This window comes from Amblyomma maculatum, chromosome 4 (genome assembly GCF_055883805.1).
Source record: "Amblyomma maculatum isolate TAMU_Amacu chromosome 4, ASM5588380v1, whole genome shotgun sequence".
NCBI classification, from domain to species: Eukaryota; Metazoa; Arthropoda; class Arachnida; order Ixodida; family Ixodidae; genus Amblyomma; species Amblyomma maculatum.
In genome coordinates this window covers 55,998,929-56,017,203 of record NC_139347.1, presented here as the reverse complement: position 1 = coordinate 56,017,203, position 18,275 = coordinate 55,998,929, and the positions used below count along the sequence as shown (strand labels likewise).

At 46.0% G+C, this 18,275-nt stretch overlaps 1 protein-coding gene across 1 annotated transcript in view; it reads right to left on the bottom strand.

The window, feature by feature from the left end:
* Window positions 1-18,275, bottom strand: part of rk (G-protein coupled receptor rickets) — a 162,421-nt gene that overhangs the window by 31,716 nt on the left and 112,430 nt on the right. The window contains exons 2-3 of the mRNA XM_084599881.1: window positions 8,463-8,534; window positions 2,174-2,245 (exon numbers count right to left, since the gene is read on the bottom strand). Of these exons, the coding sequence (XP_084456007.1) occupies window positions 2,174-2,245; window positions 8,463-8,534 (144 nt within the window). The remainder of the gene's footprint in view (window positions 1-2,173; window positions 2,246-8,462; window positions 8,535-18,275) is intronic.

The following is an 18,275-nucleotide window of genomic DNA, read 5'->3' as shown; positions in this document are numbered from 1 at the left end:
TATCACGTATTTTATCATGTCATTTACGTGTACTTTAGAAGTGACCACTTCAATTAGGTTTAAAGAACCATACCCGCACTTTCCGACTGAAATGGTCGGTATTTTCAGGAGGAGGTTATTGGCAGGTCATTCTGCTTCGCAGGAAATGCATGCACGAAAAAGCTGATACGGAGAGGCCTGCACAGAAAGGCCTCGTTGGGAAGAAGGTTATGAATTGGCGTCGTCGACAATAATTATGCTTCTGGCGGGCGGTATAGCTGGCGACACTGCTGGCAACGAGTGGTCTGTAGATTATGTGTCATCACGAGACCACTTTTCATGGACAAATTGGCAAGAAGTGGGAGTCGAACCCAGGACCCTTGAATCCGGAAACATGCTATCTATAGGCAACTCAGGCAAGTTCGTACGACTAAGTTGAAGTGAGACTTTATACCTGTGTCTAGTGGTCTTGCAGATAATGTAGTAGCTTGCGACAATATGCTAATATGTATGTGTGAGATGAGAGAGGCACAAATGAACGGATTAGTGATTAGGCGAGTAACAAAGGGCATGCACGCAAACTATGATCGACAAAGGCAGCCACAAACGAGAGCCTTGAAAGCTTTGCGTCGTACCGTTAAAGGCCTTACATACGCGTGCCCCAAATATCTGACTTCTTTGTGCCTCTTTTTTACTTTTTTTTTTGTTTCCCGTCCACAGTTGAATGTGAAAAATTGATCTTAAGGGGCCCTCGACCACCAGCCTCAACTTGCTTTCTTTGACTTTCTTTTTGTTCTCCCACGTACCGCGGCCCTCATTACGGAGAATACACCCCCTGTGCCTAGGGGAAAAGCGGGAGGAGGAAAAGAACCTGTCACCAACACCGTGCGAAGAGTACGTTGCGTAGTTGACGACCAGTCCCTCAGTACGGTGACCCGTGATGCTGACATCGGCTACAAGCCAACCGTCGCCCCTGACGGCACACGTAATTCCCCGAGCGATGAGGATGTAAGAGGCTTTCCCGGGCGTGTCATCACGCCACCGACGCTATCCACGAACGGCATCTCGAGCAGTCCTCGTTCGTGCCGTCGGAATCACGAAGCGCTGCTTTGTGCTGACGGCTCAAATTGTGATTAATGCCTAGAAGGCCTGCCTCTCCCGAGGCCAATATCACGCAACGATCTTATGACTCTTCTGGTGTGCACGTCAGAGCGCGATATCGGGAGTGAAGATCCAGCGGTTGCTTATATAAGCCCAATAGCTGGCGTGGGGGCACAGCGGAATGCCGGAAACACGCCTCGCGTGGGAAACAGCACGTTGGCTTAAGTTCGGTCCCCTATGTTGCGGACGTTTGGTCGATGGTACATGTGTTGTGACAGGTGATGAATATGAGCGACGTAAGATGCAGAACTTATGACGTAAGATGCAAAACTGTGCTGATTCTGTGACACAACTCTCGCATTTAATAGATGCACGTGGCGCAGTGGAAGTTTCGTCCTTATAATTAAACTGCAGTTAAGGATATAAAGGAATATAAAGTCGACCATATTACGAACTTAAAGTAGCCTGATGAAATAATGGGAAAGAGGACTCAGGACAAAGATTTATCGAAGCGGACCACCATTTTATAGCCACCTTTCAGAGTCATTTCGAAAAATGAACTGTTGTTGACGTCGAAGACAACTGGCGACCTCTTTGGCGAATAAGAGTGGCAAATACATCGCTAAGTTTCCCGTGACAGAAACAGGCTTAGGCTTTCCAGATTACAAGACCTATAATGAGCTTGACGGAAGGCACCAATTAGTCATGATGTCGGGTCAAATCACAAGGCATAAGCGAACAAATCGATCAATTATATAACAGACGTGTCCTCCAATTCACTTTGTGGGTAAGCAGCGTAAAACTTCGTCAACTGCGCACTAAAGTATTCAAAAGTGGTTTCTTCATGTAGCACTCCTCAGTATTATCAAATGCACTTTATATCCTAAGCAGAAAAGCACTGAGCGCCAACCAATTGCCGACTAGTTTCGACAAGACCGCCGTAGCAGGGCTGAAAAGTAATGTGTTGAGATTCAACGATTAGCCGGCGCTCGATGCTTCTGCACTATTAATATTGACTACCAGACGGGTTTCCGTCAATCCATGGATTTCACATTAGGCCTTTGCGTTCAAAATGTGAAACGTCTATACTTACAAGAATGTGACTCCTTCAGCGCCCTTGAACACGTCCTCCGAAAGCCACTCCATGCCATTGTGTTCCAGGCGCCTGTCGAAGGTAAGGCATGAAAAGCAAGTCACAGTGCACCCCTTATTTTCAGACCGTTCACATATGCAGCTGTTGTCAAACGTTTAAGAATAGCGCACTTCCGAGCAGTGAGAGAAACGTTAGCTTCAGAAACGCTGTTACATGCTAGCCTGGCTAAGGGGCCGGGAAACATGTCAGCAATGTCTGTAACGCACCCCTTTCCTTCTATTGCCCCTCGCCGTAACGAAATACAAGATGCCCAGGTGGTCGAAATTACTCCGTAGCCCCGCACTACGGCTCCTCTTTCTCTCTTTCCACCTTCACTCCCACCTTCCTCCCTTCCCTTACGGCGCGGTTGGGGTGTCCACAGAAAACAAGTGAGACAGTTACTGCGCCTTTCCCTTCCTATAAATCAATCAGTTTAACGAAATGCATCCGGTGGCACCATGTTTCACAATGTTACGCTAGAACGCAGCGACGACAACGACGACGACGATGATGATGATGATGATGACGATAATAATAATAATAATAATAATAATAATAATAATAATAATAATAATAATAATAATAATAATAATAATAATAATAATAATTGGTTCACAGGAAGGGAAAGGCAGGTGCAGTATCTGTCACACTTGCTCTGTGGACATCTGAACCGCGCCGTAAGGGAAGGGAGGAAGGTGGGAGTGAACGCAGCGATCAGCTTCGCATTTGAGGACGCTAGTTTTGCGTTGTCTGAGTGAATCAAAGAGGTCCGACTATATAATGGAAAAAATGACGACCATCTAAGAAACTGAGTGGTATACATACACTGGCACGCTATCTTCTATATCCTTAGGTGCCTGATACAAAGCGCCACATCATCCGATCTTATTATTTTTTTTTTTTTCGGCGTTAGGCCCGCTGGAGTAGTGCAGTTGTTACGGCGCTCGACTACTGTGCTCAAGGATGCGGGATCGAATCCCGGCCTCGGTGGCCACTTTTGGATCGAGGAGAAAAGCAAGGCGCCCGTATGCTGTGCGATGTCAGTGCACGTTAAAGAATCTCAGGTGGTCGAAATTTCACGAGTCACCTACTACGGCGTCTCTCATAGTCGAGTCGCTTTGCGACGTTAAACCCTACGAAACAAACAACACCTTTTTCGACGTTAGAGAGATACCAAGTTCGGTTTACTGCGCAGGATCGGTTCGCAAACTTTCCGCACAGATGACGAGCAAAGTGCACAAAAGACGCGGTTCTATTCGCGTGGCCCCAAAAAACAAAGTTTTGTCAAATCTAGCCACTACTCCTTCGTTATTTATAACCTCGTCGGTTTCAGTTAAAAACAGACAGAAAAGAGCACGAAAGTTCAAGAAAGACAAATAGAAGAAAGAAAGCCTTCGCTGCCCCAAGCTTCTTGGCAGCAGGAAGGCTATTAAGCAAGACTGATTGCGCGATGAAAGCTCGCAGCTATTATGCGCCGCGATTCCCAAAACTCATCCTTCCTTCGTCGCCTCTGGCTGTCCCCCGGCTTTGATTTACTTATTTTTGTCCATAGAGCGATGCTCACACGCCCGTTCGTCCGTAACACACTTCATTTACAGGCTTGGTCGCTAGCTCAGGAAGAGCGAGCGCGCAAAGCATGGAAGCGTCACCGAGGGGAAACAATCAACAACGATGAGGCAACCGCCGCATAGATATATCGATGGCGGGAGAAAGAGGGCGCGCACAGAGCGAGAGCTAAGCAACATAACGTACAGCCGAGTGAAGCTTACCGGACGTAGTGAAGGAAAAGGTGGGGAAGGAGGGGGAAACGGGGGGTGAAGCGCTTGCAGAATCGACAAGGACTTCGGAGGTCCTCGACCTGATGGAAATTGAGACAAACGATTGTTTGCGACGTGTCAAATGGGACTGCAGCCGGAGCAGGCGCGCGAAGCCTATGCTGGAGATGGCGGTCACACGCACCTCTCTTCCTCTCCTCTTTCTTGCCGTTACTGTGCTTCCGTCGGAAAGGACTCGATGAGCTAACGTGTTCAGCAGACGATAATAATAATAATAAAAAGCAGAGAGAAGGATACGAGGTTTGGCGCAGAAAAAAAAAAAAAATAGGGGAGGATAAGGGAGCTCGGAAATCCGTTATCAGCGCCACTTCTCCGTCTCCGTAACGCCTCTACACTGCACGTCCCGAGATCAACAGGAAGCGGGATGACAGTAAGATGGAGCGTACCAGAGCAAGAACACCGGAAAGCGAATATAAACAGAAGAGGAGCATGCAGGCTTGAGCTCATGGTTCTGGTGCACCCATCTCTTGTGGTTGGAAGAAGAACAATAGGAAAGGTCACGGAGAAGGGAATGGCCGAGGAATACTAATCTCCTTGGCCACCTATTTTCGGCCCGTAAGGTCTATGGAAGGCGGGGGCACCAAGTGAGACGGGAAGTGAATAAATAAAGCGCCCCAAGCACGTGCAGTAAGTCAATGCCAGAAGCGCCTCGAGGTTGGGGTGACTGACCAAATGCACTTGTCTTGTTCCGGCCAGCCGGGATTTGCGGATTTCACACCTCTATATATGCCTTTCATCTCAATGCTCGCATACGAGGATAGGCTTAGTGAGGCTTTCGATGGAACCGATAGGCGAACCCTGCCCGAGGCATTTGTTCCTGTTTTTCTGAAGCTGTGCGGGCACATTGAAATCTTCAATCTTAACTTTCCTGCCCGTGTCCTGCCCCTCACATGCACAAGAACGGAGCCTCATTAAGCTGCAGGGCTTGAAAGCAAAGGCCAGCCATTACACAACAGAGCCAATGCATAAGTTTTTGGTAAACGTACTTAGGACTGCATTTTTAACCCGAAGAAGGACTGGCAAAAAAGACGACTTAAAAGCCCAGAGAGCACCTTTCTTATAATAAATACTTCGTCGATAGTATCTGCAAAGGCTCCAATTGGATTTTTCTCTCCTTTCTTCGTCCACTTTGCTCCTCACGCAAAGGCGCTTTTCTTCGAATAATTTCACTAGAAACTATCGGGCTAAACGCCTAGGCACACCGCATAAATACCTACACCAGCGTTACACTCAATGTAAACGTGCCAGCACCGTCACTTGTGATGAAATTCGGTGCAACTCACTGGGTTTAACACCAAACAATCACGTCAAGAAATGATGAAACTGCTCAGGAATAAGTTGTATACAGGACGCTCTACATGAGTTTTGACGCATTTTTCTCTCCGCAACGCCAAAATGGACACCTATGGCTCAAAAGGTCGCGCAATACGTAAGAGCGAGCAATTAACGCCGTGACCTTTTGTTCCCAGGAAGCTTTCTGCTCTTAGGAGTTCTTATAGTGATACTGTAGGGCGCTCTTAATAGGGCTTCACGTGCTTTGTGGCGACATTGCAGGTGCATCCAGGTGTTGTATTTCGACATTGCTCAGTAACGATCTTGTGACCCTTGTAGCTGGTTAAGCGGCCGAACTTTCATAGGCATCGCTCTATACCCTCTCAGTATAGTGCCTAACTACAAATTTAAGAGCAAAGAAAAAAAAAAGAAAAAAAAAAGATTAGTCAAATTTGATCAGCTGTTTTAAGAAACTGTGTGCATGGGCAGGGTAAGCTGTTGATGTTACGAAGTGTACAGGCGCGGAAATTGTTTACAATATTGATCTTGGGCTTGCAGCTATATATTGATAGTAATTCGCGCGTATAAATGATTTCCCCCGTCTTACGAAATCAGCAACAAAAAACAAGCAAGTAGACCACACTGTTTTCCTGAAGCTTGCCCCAAACCATGATTACAGCCACCCCGCTTCCAGGCTTTGATTCTTACGTAGTCGAGAAACAGTATACCAGTGCACAACGAATGCACAAGAGCATGGTATGTTAGTAAAAACTGATTCTGTAAGCTTTAGAGCGACATTTACAAAACGTTCTAAATACGCAAAATAAAAATAAAGAAGAAAAAACGCAGAAAGAAGCCGGAATGAGGACAGCTTGACATAACCGACAAATAAGGCACTTAAAGTGTCACTGAAAGGGGCGCACGAAGGTAAGAAAAGCCGATGATACGGATGGGTATTGAATCTTGTATTATGTATCCTCCCCCAAAGAGTTCCGATCAAGCTTATGTAGTGTTCCGATCAAGCTTATGCAGTTTGGGAATATTGGCGTTTCAAACAGCCTTCGGGTTTTCTCTCTTAACTCATACACTGGCTTGAGTAGGAGGAACACACAGACTACAGACCGGTGCTGCTCCCAGCCAACGAAAGCGTCACCAACGAACCCAGCTCGGCCGTTTACTTTTTTTCTTTGCCGTTTGCAGCCACGCAACAGCTATACTCCATTTCACGAGCTGTTCGCAGCACTGCGAAAGGTAAGTCAGGATGACGCGCACAACATGATTATGTCCCTATACCTCCTTTACCACCATCGGCGACAGGAGCATGGAGGCATGTTATCTAGTGGGCATCATGATAATTTGCATAGATCGCCCTCACCTTTCGTAGTGCTGCAAACAGCTTATGAAGCGGAGTATAGGCTGCAGATAAGAGAGAAGAGAGAGGAGAAGGGAGACGCGCAGCGGTCTGCTGCCGTGTCGTTCGAGCACTCTGCCTTATTCGCTGCGGCGCTGGAGGACCAATGATAACACTCCGTAGTAGTCTTCGTTGCTTACGTCACCCGGACTAGAAGATGCAATGCGAGAGAACTTAGGAGAAAGCCCAGCACCACGGGTCGTCGCTTGGTGCTGAAGCGGGAATCTTTAAAAATCTCTTGGGAATTATTCGCTCACTTTTGAGGATTTGCACTCGGCATTTGCGCTCATAGGCGTTTCCTATACAGAATGCGCTCATCTGATGGCCACATTCTGAATCTCCTTTCCGGGACCTTTTAAGCCGGACGGGATTGTTTGAGTCATCTGCAACGCTGGCAGAGGAAAGACAACAAGGAGATGAGAGGGAGGGGAAGAGGTCGCATCCGGTAAGCAAGAATTATGCCCAAGATCACAGACTGTTGGGCAGAGAGAGAGAGAGAGAGAGAGAGAGAGAGAGAGAGAGAGAGAGAGAGAGAGAGAGAGAGAGAGAGAGAAACAGAATATTAAGGCAGGGAGGTTAACTAGGCGATGCCCAGTCGGCTACCTTACACGTGTGAACGGGAACAAAGGGAGGAAAATAAGAGAAAGAGCGTGAAGGAAAGGAATCTGTCACATGTCCAGAAATCTATAGTAAAACGAGGTAGAGAGCTTACACTTAGTCTTAAACTCAATCCCGAGTCCTTTAAAAACTTGAGGAGTGCCTTCACTGCTTTCCTTTCTGATGAAGGTTTCGTCCAAGGGCCCAGCATATTAGCTAGTGTGAGAGGGCGAGAGTCCAAGCGGCAGAGTGTAGCAGCCAGGAAGGCACGCTCACGCTCAAACTGAGGGCAGCCACAAAGTATGTGCGCAATTGTTTCAACACACCCGCACTGCTCACAAGCTGGAGAGTCTGCCATTCCGATGAGAATGTAATAGGCGTTTGTAAACGCCACTCCTAGCCAAAGGCGACACAACATTGTAACATCACAGCGGGGGAGGCCGAATGGTACCTGCAGTTGAAGTAACTGGTCAAAGTGGTACGAGCGGGACGTCCAGCTTCCAGGCGTATAGACCATGATTGATATAACACAATAAGGCTAAAGCGCATATGCACAAAGGCAGGCGAAGAGCGGTGTCTGGTCTCTTTTTCCGTCGTCTTTGAGCAGGTGTGCGGCTATAGTAGTCTTATTATGAAATATGATGACTCCAGTGAATGAATTTAAATTGCGTGAAATCCTCTCTCTCCGCCTGTTTTCGGTTCAAAGCTTCGAGGAGGACATTCTGCTGCACCCAAGAAACTTGGCGTCATCTGCATTCTTAAAAGTGACATCTTCCACATACCCGAAGAACATAACCAATTCTCAAGAGGGCATCTCACACGTATCAAAAGGGCTTCCTGCACCCTTTAAGATACAGTAGGCCGCATGTCTGAAGGACATCACTCACTTTCCAAGAACATCCCCAGTGCTTCATCTAGAGAGCATCATGCACACTTAATATACACTACTCGCCTTTATAGGGGGCATCCTCCCCTCCACGTAGAAAGAGAACATCATCCAGATTACATTTATAGGCTGAAACTGACCACCACTTAAAATTTTTGCACATCATCGCTGTATGTCGGGACCAGTGGACAAACGTCTGTGCACAGAGAGTGATGTGCCCTACCTAGGGGAAAAGGTATGCGTACTCACAGTTCCTTAAGTCCCAGAAAGTCGGCGAATGCGGCTGCGTCGAGAGAGGTCAAGTTGTTTCGGCTCAGATCTCTGCAGAAAGACAAGAAAGGAGAAAAAAAATACGGTTAGTCTAGACGGCAACTGGCGTCTTGCCAATATGACAGGAAAAAAGACCCCCATTGCACCCCGATTTCGTGCACTTCAGGAACATACCGTTCATTAACGGTGAGATCCTGCAAGCTATGAAATTCAGTTTTTATGTGTACTTTCGCACCGTTCGCAGTGCTTTGGGGGATTCTTCCAAAATTTGGTTAGTACTCCGTTTTTGACAGTGAGAAATGGCAGTCAAATCGGCCGTTCGTGGAGGAATCGCCCGCCGTGAACAACACTGCAGCAAAGGCGGTACAGTGAACCAAAACTTTCATTAAACAGGTCGCTCGCCTGAATGCATTCCGTGGAAGTATGGGACCAAAGCGCTAAAACTGTAACAAAAACAGCGTTAGCGAGCGCGCGGTTAGTGGTGATCATCTGCTCTTCTTAAGCAAAAAGGATGAAAAGCTACACATTTGTCAAGTTTCTAAACCCGGCCGGGGAAGGAGACGAATGCGTTAGTCTGATATGGTTCCGAGATGGCTTCCTTTCCGCCCCATTGCCGTCGCGGCCATAGTTGACAAATGGTTCGCTGACGACGACTACTTGAACTAGTTTTGCTAAAGACGTGACGAAAATTACATTACGGTGGAGGGAACTGTTGACGACGAGTGAGAAAAAAAAAAAAAAGGAGAAAAGCCTGGGACCAAAAAAGGCTGCCTTATCTGGTCCCAGTGCGCCGTCTGCAAGCAGAGCGTCCTTTACAGCACGGTCTAATTGAATCACCCCTTTTTTTCGGAAAAAGAGAACTTGTGAGCAATCGAAGATTTCATACATATATTTTGAGGAACAAGAAAGCGTTGTTCTCCTGTTCTCAGATAGGGAAACTGTGATTGATTAAGTACAACAGAGAAATACCATCTTTACTACACCGGGAAGAACATAAAGGGGCAAGAAAGCCGAACGACATGCACTGGCTGCTTTTATTCAGTCACCCAGTAATAAGGGACGTCATCATCGCTTGACAACACACAAATAATTACGACGGTTTTTCATGAATGATGATGGTTTCCCATAGATTTGTGAACGTTTTGTTTTTGTTGTTTTTAGTAAGGATCGGTGGCAGTATCTGCTAGTCTATATTGCTCGTGTTTCATCTTCTCGCATGCTTGGAGTCGCACAGTGGAGATAAGTATTAACCCAACTTGTCTGAACCAGACTTTCAGTCCTGAAAGAAGCGGGCGCAAACAATGAATGAGCTAAGCATAGTTCTCACGGAGAGGAAACAAACATATAGTGCGTTCAGTCGAAGACAGTCGCGATTCACGGTGGCGCATGCACACAGCGTGGGAATCAAACATATCAAAATAAAACTGTTGGCTCAGTTGAGATTAAAAAGAAAATATACTAAAAGACATAATTTATATCTTAAAGTGCCAAAAATGCAAAAAAAAAAAAAACTTCAATAAACCGAACTTTGCTTGGAGACACTGTCACGTCCAGCTATTTACAGTATGCAGCGCACGCGAAAGCGTTGACTTCGCTCGATGGAAGAAGAAGAGGCAACACCAGGGCGAGTATAAAATAGAGCCAGCGGGAACAGGGTCTTCGACCTCACCAGCCATCACTCCCTTTTTTTTTTGGGTCTTTTTTTTGTGTTCTTCGTTCGTTCTCTTGTCTTTTCTTTCCAGTTTTTTTTTCCTATTTTGTTTCTCCGTCCCCTTAGTCGCGTACGCAAAAGCCGTCCAAAAGAAATACACGCGACTCCGTTTCGTCACCCCGGTGCTTGTTTACACGAGCTGCGAACGATCAAATTTCTGCGCCCTAAGACAGAGCGGCCCGGGTACACGCTTGAAAGAGCGTGCCTATCTGCGCCGGAGGCGCCGGCCCCTAAGTACCATGTGTATATGCAGACAGCACAACTGTACGGCGAGGGATGTGGCGACAGCGGCGGCCATATCGCTCGGTGGCACACGTGCCAACGCTCGAAGGCCCATCGGCCGCATTGGACACGCGCCATCCATCACACTCAAACGCGGCCAGAATGCGAGACGCACTGCCGCTGCCACTCGACGCCTGGGCAGAGAGGAGGTGGCGGCTTCGAAAGGGCGGGCATGGTTCAGTGTTTCAGGCCACGCGAGCTATTTTCATATTTTAACAGCATTAGCTCTTATTCGTCACGTTTCTCGATTTATTGGGGTCTGTTACCACCTCCCTCCGGCGTGAAATTTTCTAAGTCTGAGGAATTGAAGATTGCTGCCTGCATAGTAAATCGATATAGCTACCAAACTGGTGATTGATTGGCGACGTCATTAGTATATTCTGTTGGTGATTTATTGGTGACGGGAGTGACGCCAAAGCAACTTAATATTTATGGCATATTTGTGACCTGGAAATGCTAAACCCAGTAAAAAAAAGGAAAAAAAAAAAAGTTCCAAGCGTGCACGCAGCCTGCCCCGCGTGAGAATGCGCAAGCATGCCAGATATTGAGGGCAATCCCTCTAAATCTGGAATTTACCAGTGAGTTGGCCAGAGTTACATTACAAAATTTGGTAAAATCAATTTTCGGGGTCCAGAGGCCCACTTTTGAGGTTGCAAACAGACATGCGCTTTTTGTACACACTTTCCGCGGTCACCTTTTGCGGAACTTTTAAGGCGAAATCCTTTAAGGGCTCATACTCGAGGCCATGACCTTGCCCGTCCGGCCGCGAGAAGTATCAGACTTCTTTGCGAGATTCCCCGGGACAACGCGACATTTTGACATCATCACCTGGTGACGTCATCGAATAAATAAACACATCCTGTTTCCACCGGAAATCGAACCTCCTTTCCTTGGATCCCCAGCAGAGCGCTTTAACCAACTGCCCACACCCGGAGTCGGGACGCACACATAATTCTCCTTGTCTACCGTGAGGATGATAGTAGCGATGACAAGTACGTTGCAAATAGTGATAACGACAGTGCTGATATTCGCAATTATAATAACGTGCGCTTAGCTGACATTGCGAGCAAACGTGATACACCGTGTGCACCAGCAACACTTACTTTCGAATTCCTGCAGTGTAGATTCCCCAGTGCTCTCGAAAATTTTTTTGCGTCCCCTTTTTTTCTTTTTTTTTTCCACGAATTTTTTGAGGCAGACTGTGCTGTCGCATTAGTCCCCCGTGGATAGAGCCGCTGCTGCCCCTGACGCGCTCAAAGCGCGCAAGCGGGCGGCGGGATACGGTCAACCAATCATCATATGACACGCCGTTCTTCCTCTCCATTCTGTCCCTTAACGCGACACTGATTCGCGACCGTCATCTTTTACTCCTCCTTCCACTTCCTTTTCTCCCTATCTATTTTCCTCCTCATCTTCTTTGAAAGTGGCGACGAGGACCTTCCCTCTCGTTTTCCTGTTCGCTACCGAAATAAAGGTTCTAATAATGCTAACTGATAAATGTGCTGTGAGCTCAATGTTGAAACTGTTACACTAAAACTCAAGTAAAAGTCGACTTCCGCAACGTGTGTTGCCATGTTATCGCGATATTGTTACACTGTATACACGATTTTACAAAGGGATGAAAGGTGCTGCCATATTGGAGCTGGGCTTTCGTAGCATAGGAAAGTGTTGATGACTTCCCCCCTTAACAGCCCAGTGAAACCGGTTTCTCCAGGGGTAGTAAAATGGGCGAAAAAGGGTGGGTACAAGGCGGACTACGTTTTGACCCCAGCAATTGAATTGGCTCTTAACTGTCGCGGTGGGGAGGGTATGATATTTTTCTCTGATGCTTATGCATAGTTTTCAGTTTACGGGAGACATCGGTTTAAGCAAGTAACGGATCTATATGAAAATTATAACAGTGAAGAGCAGTAGGCAGCTGATGAAATTTCTTGACAATGTGGAGTCGTCTAATCTACGGACGCGTGCAAGGTAGTGAATTAACACCTCAAGGCACACAACTGTTTTTGGTTTGCGGTGTTTAAAGTCCCAAAGCGACTCAGGCTATGAGAGACGCCATAGTGGAGGACTCGGGAAATTTCGATCACCTGGGGATGTTTGATGTGCACTGACTTCGCACAGCACACGGGCGCCACTCCGTTTCGCCTCCATCGAAACGCAGCTACCGGCGGTCGGGATCGAACCCGGGTACTCCGACACAACAGTAGTCGGGCATCTTAATTACTGCACCACCGCGGCGGGGTCACAAAACTGTTTTTTTCTAATTTATAAGTACTCCGATTTTTGTCACCTACACCGTTCTTCCTGTGATTCGTTGATTTTTATCTTTCATTGAGTTTAACTACTCGATAGGAAACTAGCCACATCGTGCGTGTCAAGGCTCTGTTAAAGGAATTGATTTCATGCATATTTTACTTGAAAACCTCACTTCAACATTTCCGTTCGGGCTGTTACATATGTAACAAGTGATCGCATAGCATCCGTCTAGCAGATCTCAGCCATCACGCTGAAGCACCACGCTTCAGCGTGATGCTTCAACGTTAACAGTGAACGTTAACGTTACAACGTTAACGTTAATACAACGTTAATACAACGTTAACAGTGGCACCTCTTTAATGAGAGGTTCGAGCCATGGCTTTACTGTCCGCGTGGCATAGTTAAAGATGAGCATATAACTGCAGCGGAAGAGTTCCGCGATGTTAGAGTTACTGCAACCTTAGAAACCCTATTAAGCAGGAATTTCAAACAAAATACTTGTAAGGACGTTTACAAGCTCCTCCTTTTTTGGGTGTGACGCGTTAATCACTCCGGTCAGCGGCTTCTTTTGCGGTTAATCGTCGGCGCGCCTGTGGTTTGTCACTAACTTACTCACTGAACACTTAATTTATGCATCTATTATCTCCCACACCCTTATTAAAATACAGTTGTAAGCTACCAAAATAGGTGCGAGACCACACCATATAGGTATAAAGCCAGGCCCAGTGACGTGCGTGCGGTGCCCTATAGTAGCATGTCTCCAAGAGTCTTGGAGGGTTTGTTTTTCATCTCAAAGGAGCAACTCGAGATGGCAGTTCCTGCGTATTTGTGGTATCATGACGCCACACAAGCCGCCAACCAATCAGTGCCTGCACAATTCACCTCCTGATGACCATGTGCCAGAGGCATGCCTGCGATTTTTCGTTAAAAACGATGACGCCAATACATCACACTTTCTCGACAGCAGGACTTTTAACGCGATAGCGTTAAAGGAGTATAACTAAACATCAGTTTTAGTGCAATGCAATTCGATCAGACTGAATTTACCGTGACGTAATCGTGCTGTTATAATATGTCATAGCCTGAGTCGCTTTGAGACCTCAAACCTTACAAAAACAAGCCAAACTAATATCCAACAAATGCCTAACTAAATGAAGGAACCAAGAGGTCCAACGAAGAAATAGACATATGAACTTATAATCTTGCAACCGGCTATTCCAACATTCTTCAGGTCATTGCTCCATTTAAACGTCAGATGGAGCAGAACAATTATGGCGATGAGATATGGGCAGTTGAGAAATATTCGTTTGTCCTTGAATACGCTAAAGTGCGTCTAGCGCGGAGAAAGAATGCCTATTTTCACCGATAGCCTGATCTATGAATATATTTTCTACCCAAGGCCTGTGTTCGTGCTTGGGCATTGTTTACAATTAACGGAAGCTAAGCTGAAGCCCATAAAAACAGGTAGCATATAAAGTTGACGCGACTTCTTCTCAGTACAATTGTTTTTCAACGTCTCGCTTCATTCAGCCCCTTCCTTCACTAAGAAATTGGGGCATGTTTCACTTGAGTTTACTGTTTATAAAAATAAAAAAAAAAGAGCCGAACCGAAAATCGGCGCGACGCACCGAGTAAAGCGGTCAAGATATAGGCATTTTAAAATATAAAAAGAGAGCAAAGCTGTCAGACGTGAACAAAACATTGAAAAAAAAAAAGAAAAAAAAAGGCAGCGGGCGATCAGAATGCGCCTCCGCATCGGCAGTAAGCCATTGGCTTTCTAAAAACACATGAACGTATTTTTTTTTTTTAGTTCGCGATTCTGTGAAACGAAGAGGAACAAAGGAAGCAAAAAAGAAGAAAAAAAATAACAAGTGTTAAAACTACACAACGACCCGAAGAACAGAAATAATGGAGGGCGATGACGTCAAGAGAGATTCAAGCGAACGACTCTCTGAAACACGTATGTGGGGCCGGTTTCCATGACAACGCATCGGACAAAAAATAGAGAGGGTGAAAAAATTACTGGAGGAGAGGGTGGGTTGAGCTCTGATGGCAGGGTAAGGTGGCGGTGCTGCATCTTCACGTACGTAAAGCTCGGGTTCCCTTGATGAAGGGGATCTGTTACACCTCTCCTTGCTTTGTGCATCCAACACGAAACAAAAATGCCAAGTCAAAAAAGCTCCGAATTGAAGTTAGCTATAAAGAAAGGCACTGCAAGCTGTTCGCAACTAGAGTTTATACGACCGCTCAAGTTGAAGTGCTAGGCTCTTCCTGTTTCCCACGGCTGGCTCTGCTTTTGGATGCTAGGGTAACTCTCTTCCTGTGCGGTCAGTTTCATTCATTGTGGTTATGGCGGCTTTTTGTTTTGGCTCAATGAATTTGAAGCACGAACACAAACGAACGTAGCACGACGATTTGATCGTTAAGGAAATATATGCACATAATTCCTGCTTGTATATTTTCTTCTTTGTGACGTTTGACAGTATAATTCATGGATTGCGATATAATACTTTACGGACATTAGGTAAATTTTTTTTACAATTCAATTTCTTTCTAATGCTGTTTCGGTTTTACCAAGCTAACGATGGCTGTGACGCGCAAAGAGTGCTACGTCGCTTATACTCTGTTTTGAGTCACTACAAAACTGAAGTCAGCCTATTTCATAGGCTGGAACGACAACAATAACAGCTACGGAAGGAGGGTTCTGTTGCCTATAGGAAAGTTAAGAAAAGTGAACAAATCAAACAACGTAACTTGCTGAACTTTCTCTCGTTATTACATTTCTTTTTTCGCCCTGATTCCAGATTTCGTTCTACGATTGTGCTCTGGAGCCAACGTCACAGAAAAAAAAAAAAAAAAGTCCAGCATTTGCTTATTTTCTTTATGAATTATCTGTAAATTTTTCATTTCGCACCCGAATTACTCTGACTGGGCAGCACGAAATGAATTAATATCGTCTCCATAAATGAAGCGAAAAAGGTGAATGCTGCTCCAAATTAATTTCAGGGTCGCGGGATCTCTCAAGCGCATATTGACCGCCACAGCCAATATTGCGGAATAGAAAATAGAAAATTGCTGTCTAGGTCTAAGAGACTTCAACAAAACTGAAATTTGTGCACAGAGCAGCACAAAAGAAGAGGACATAACATGAGTGCTTGCGTACCTTTCCTTGTGCATCTCTTCGCTTACAAAAGAACGCCAGACGGCAATAGCGCTCGTGTTGTGTCCTGTTCTTTTGTCCTGTTCTGTGTGCGAATTTCAGTTATGACGAGGTGGCTAACGACTTCCAGAAGAGGTTGAGGTGAATGCAAGTCCTTTAAACGAAAATACAAATTAAATTGACACCATGACGCACTGGCACGGAGGGGCTAAACGCAGCCGGCGCGTAAGGGGGCGGGCTTAACTGAAATCTCCTCTGCCAGAGCAGTGGTGCATGCGCTACGTACGTCCGTACCATAATAAGAGAAGGCAGCAGGCGTAGGTTACCCGAATGAACACCAGCGCCAGTGTTTGATCTTAAGGAAAACTTTACTCAACAGCGAGAGGTCTGTCTGAACAGAGTAATAGCAAACGCCGTGGACACTCCGCTTATACTCCACAGGTGGTTTTTCACCAAGCATAAGAAGGTGCAGCGGACCTACTAATTTTTAAGTAGACTTGCACATGTTACTCACGAAGAAGAATGGTGTCGTTTGTTTTATGCTGTTTAACCTCTTAAAACAACTCCGGAGGGCTCCGGAAATTTCGGCCACGTGCGGTTCATTAATTACGTGCATGAAAATTCAGCATATACCGCATACCGACATGTCCACCCTTGTACACCAGATGAAGCGCCGCAACAAAACACGCCATTGCGGCATATCGCACTGAGAGCGGTCTGCTTCGAGCAGTATAATAAACAGGGCCGACTTCTTACGACGCGCAGCTCTGAATGATGTGAAGAACCATAATGAAGTGGTTCTTTCAATTAATCCCCATCCCTCCTAACTACGAAACAGAGGTCGGATGTCACATTTTCTCTTGCAATGAGTGCTTTGCTCATTCGTTCGTTCACTCATTCCCGTTTCTTTTGCAGTGCTTTAATCAAAATGGAAACATCATTATCCGAGATAGTCCGTATCAAGTCGTTCTCAGAAACTACGTGCAGCCTTTATCAAAAGTTTACAGCCCAGAGGGTTTGCTTTTGGGTCGTATAATATGACTTCTGTAATAATCGAGGAAGTCCGAGCCATTGGCGAGGGTAGGACGAAAAACCTTCTTGCCTTGAGCAAGTATGGAAACCTGGGTATGCATTACGAGCCACATAGTATCGCTCAGAAGTAGACCCCCTCGACTGTAAATTTTTGATAAAGGCTGTACGTGCTAGCCAGGAAGTTATAGAGCCTGCATTTATGGCTTACTGCTGAGTGACGGACAGACCCAAGGTTGCGGTAAGTTTCTGTCTGGGTAACTCAAATTGTACCACTCTCTAAGACGATAAAACAAAACTGTACACGCAGAAACAAAGCGAGAAGAAAAATGACTTTCATGAAATTAGCACGAGAGCGAAAGGGTTGTTGACTGCACAATCAAATATTACAACCGCTTATCCGAAGAGTGCGACGAGTTGGTTCGAGAAATATTTAACCCGATAATGACAGCACAAGCGACGATACGGCAACTGCGTTTGCGTTATGGGAGGGTTACGTTGAGACCTTTATGGCGCGAGAGGTGTTGGCACGGACTTGATGATCTTGTCGCAGCGCATTTGCGGGCCGTGTCCCGGAAGCGTTTGCCCTGTGCTGGACGTCGTGGATATTCTTACTACGATAGCACTAGTGTTCCTGTCACGTCAAAACCATGCGGTCTACAGATCCAAAATGTACTGATCGGTCGAGGCAGTGATGATGTCATAGAAGCTACGGGGACAAAAAGGACAAATGGCAGATCACCGCAAAAGGATCGAGAAGTAATCATGACGTCAGAGCTCTCACAGGTTTCTGTAAAGCTCCGACGTCATTAGAAGGTCCTAATGTCGACAAAATGGGTCAAATGACCATATACGGTATCTATCAAGAAAATACAAAAAAAAAAATCGCTTAAAAATAATGGTATCTTGTGGTTTTCAAGTGATCGTGGAAAGCTCGTTATGTCCGACGACGACGACGACGAGGGTAGCGGGAGGCACGAAGCGTATCGCACGTTACCGGCAACAATGACTGCACAAAATCGCAGAACGAATCTAAGAGAGCTAATGAACCCGATGGAAAGGCTGAAGCGTAGATAGACGGTTTCTTCAAAGTTGATGAAATGAACAGCCGGCACCGCTACCGTTCAGCAACCCCTATTTTAATGACCAAGTAAAAAAGAAAAATGGAGAGAAATAGAAGATCGGAAGTAACGGTGTAGTGGCAGATTGGCTAAGATATCCTATATGTGGGGAGGACGATCAAGATCTCGAAGGGGAAGAGAGAAATGATGTTGAGTTTATTGTGTGGAGCATTTAGATGCTGTCCTTGTCGCTGACACACAGAGAAGACTTTAGTAAGGTTTAAGGCTGGAAT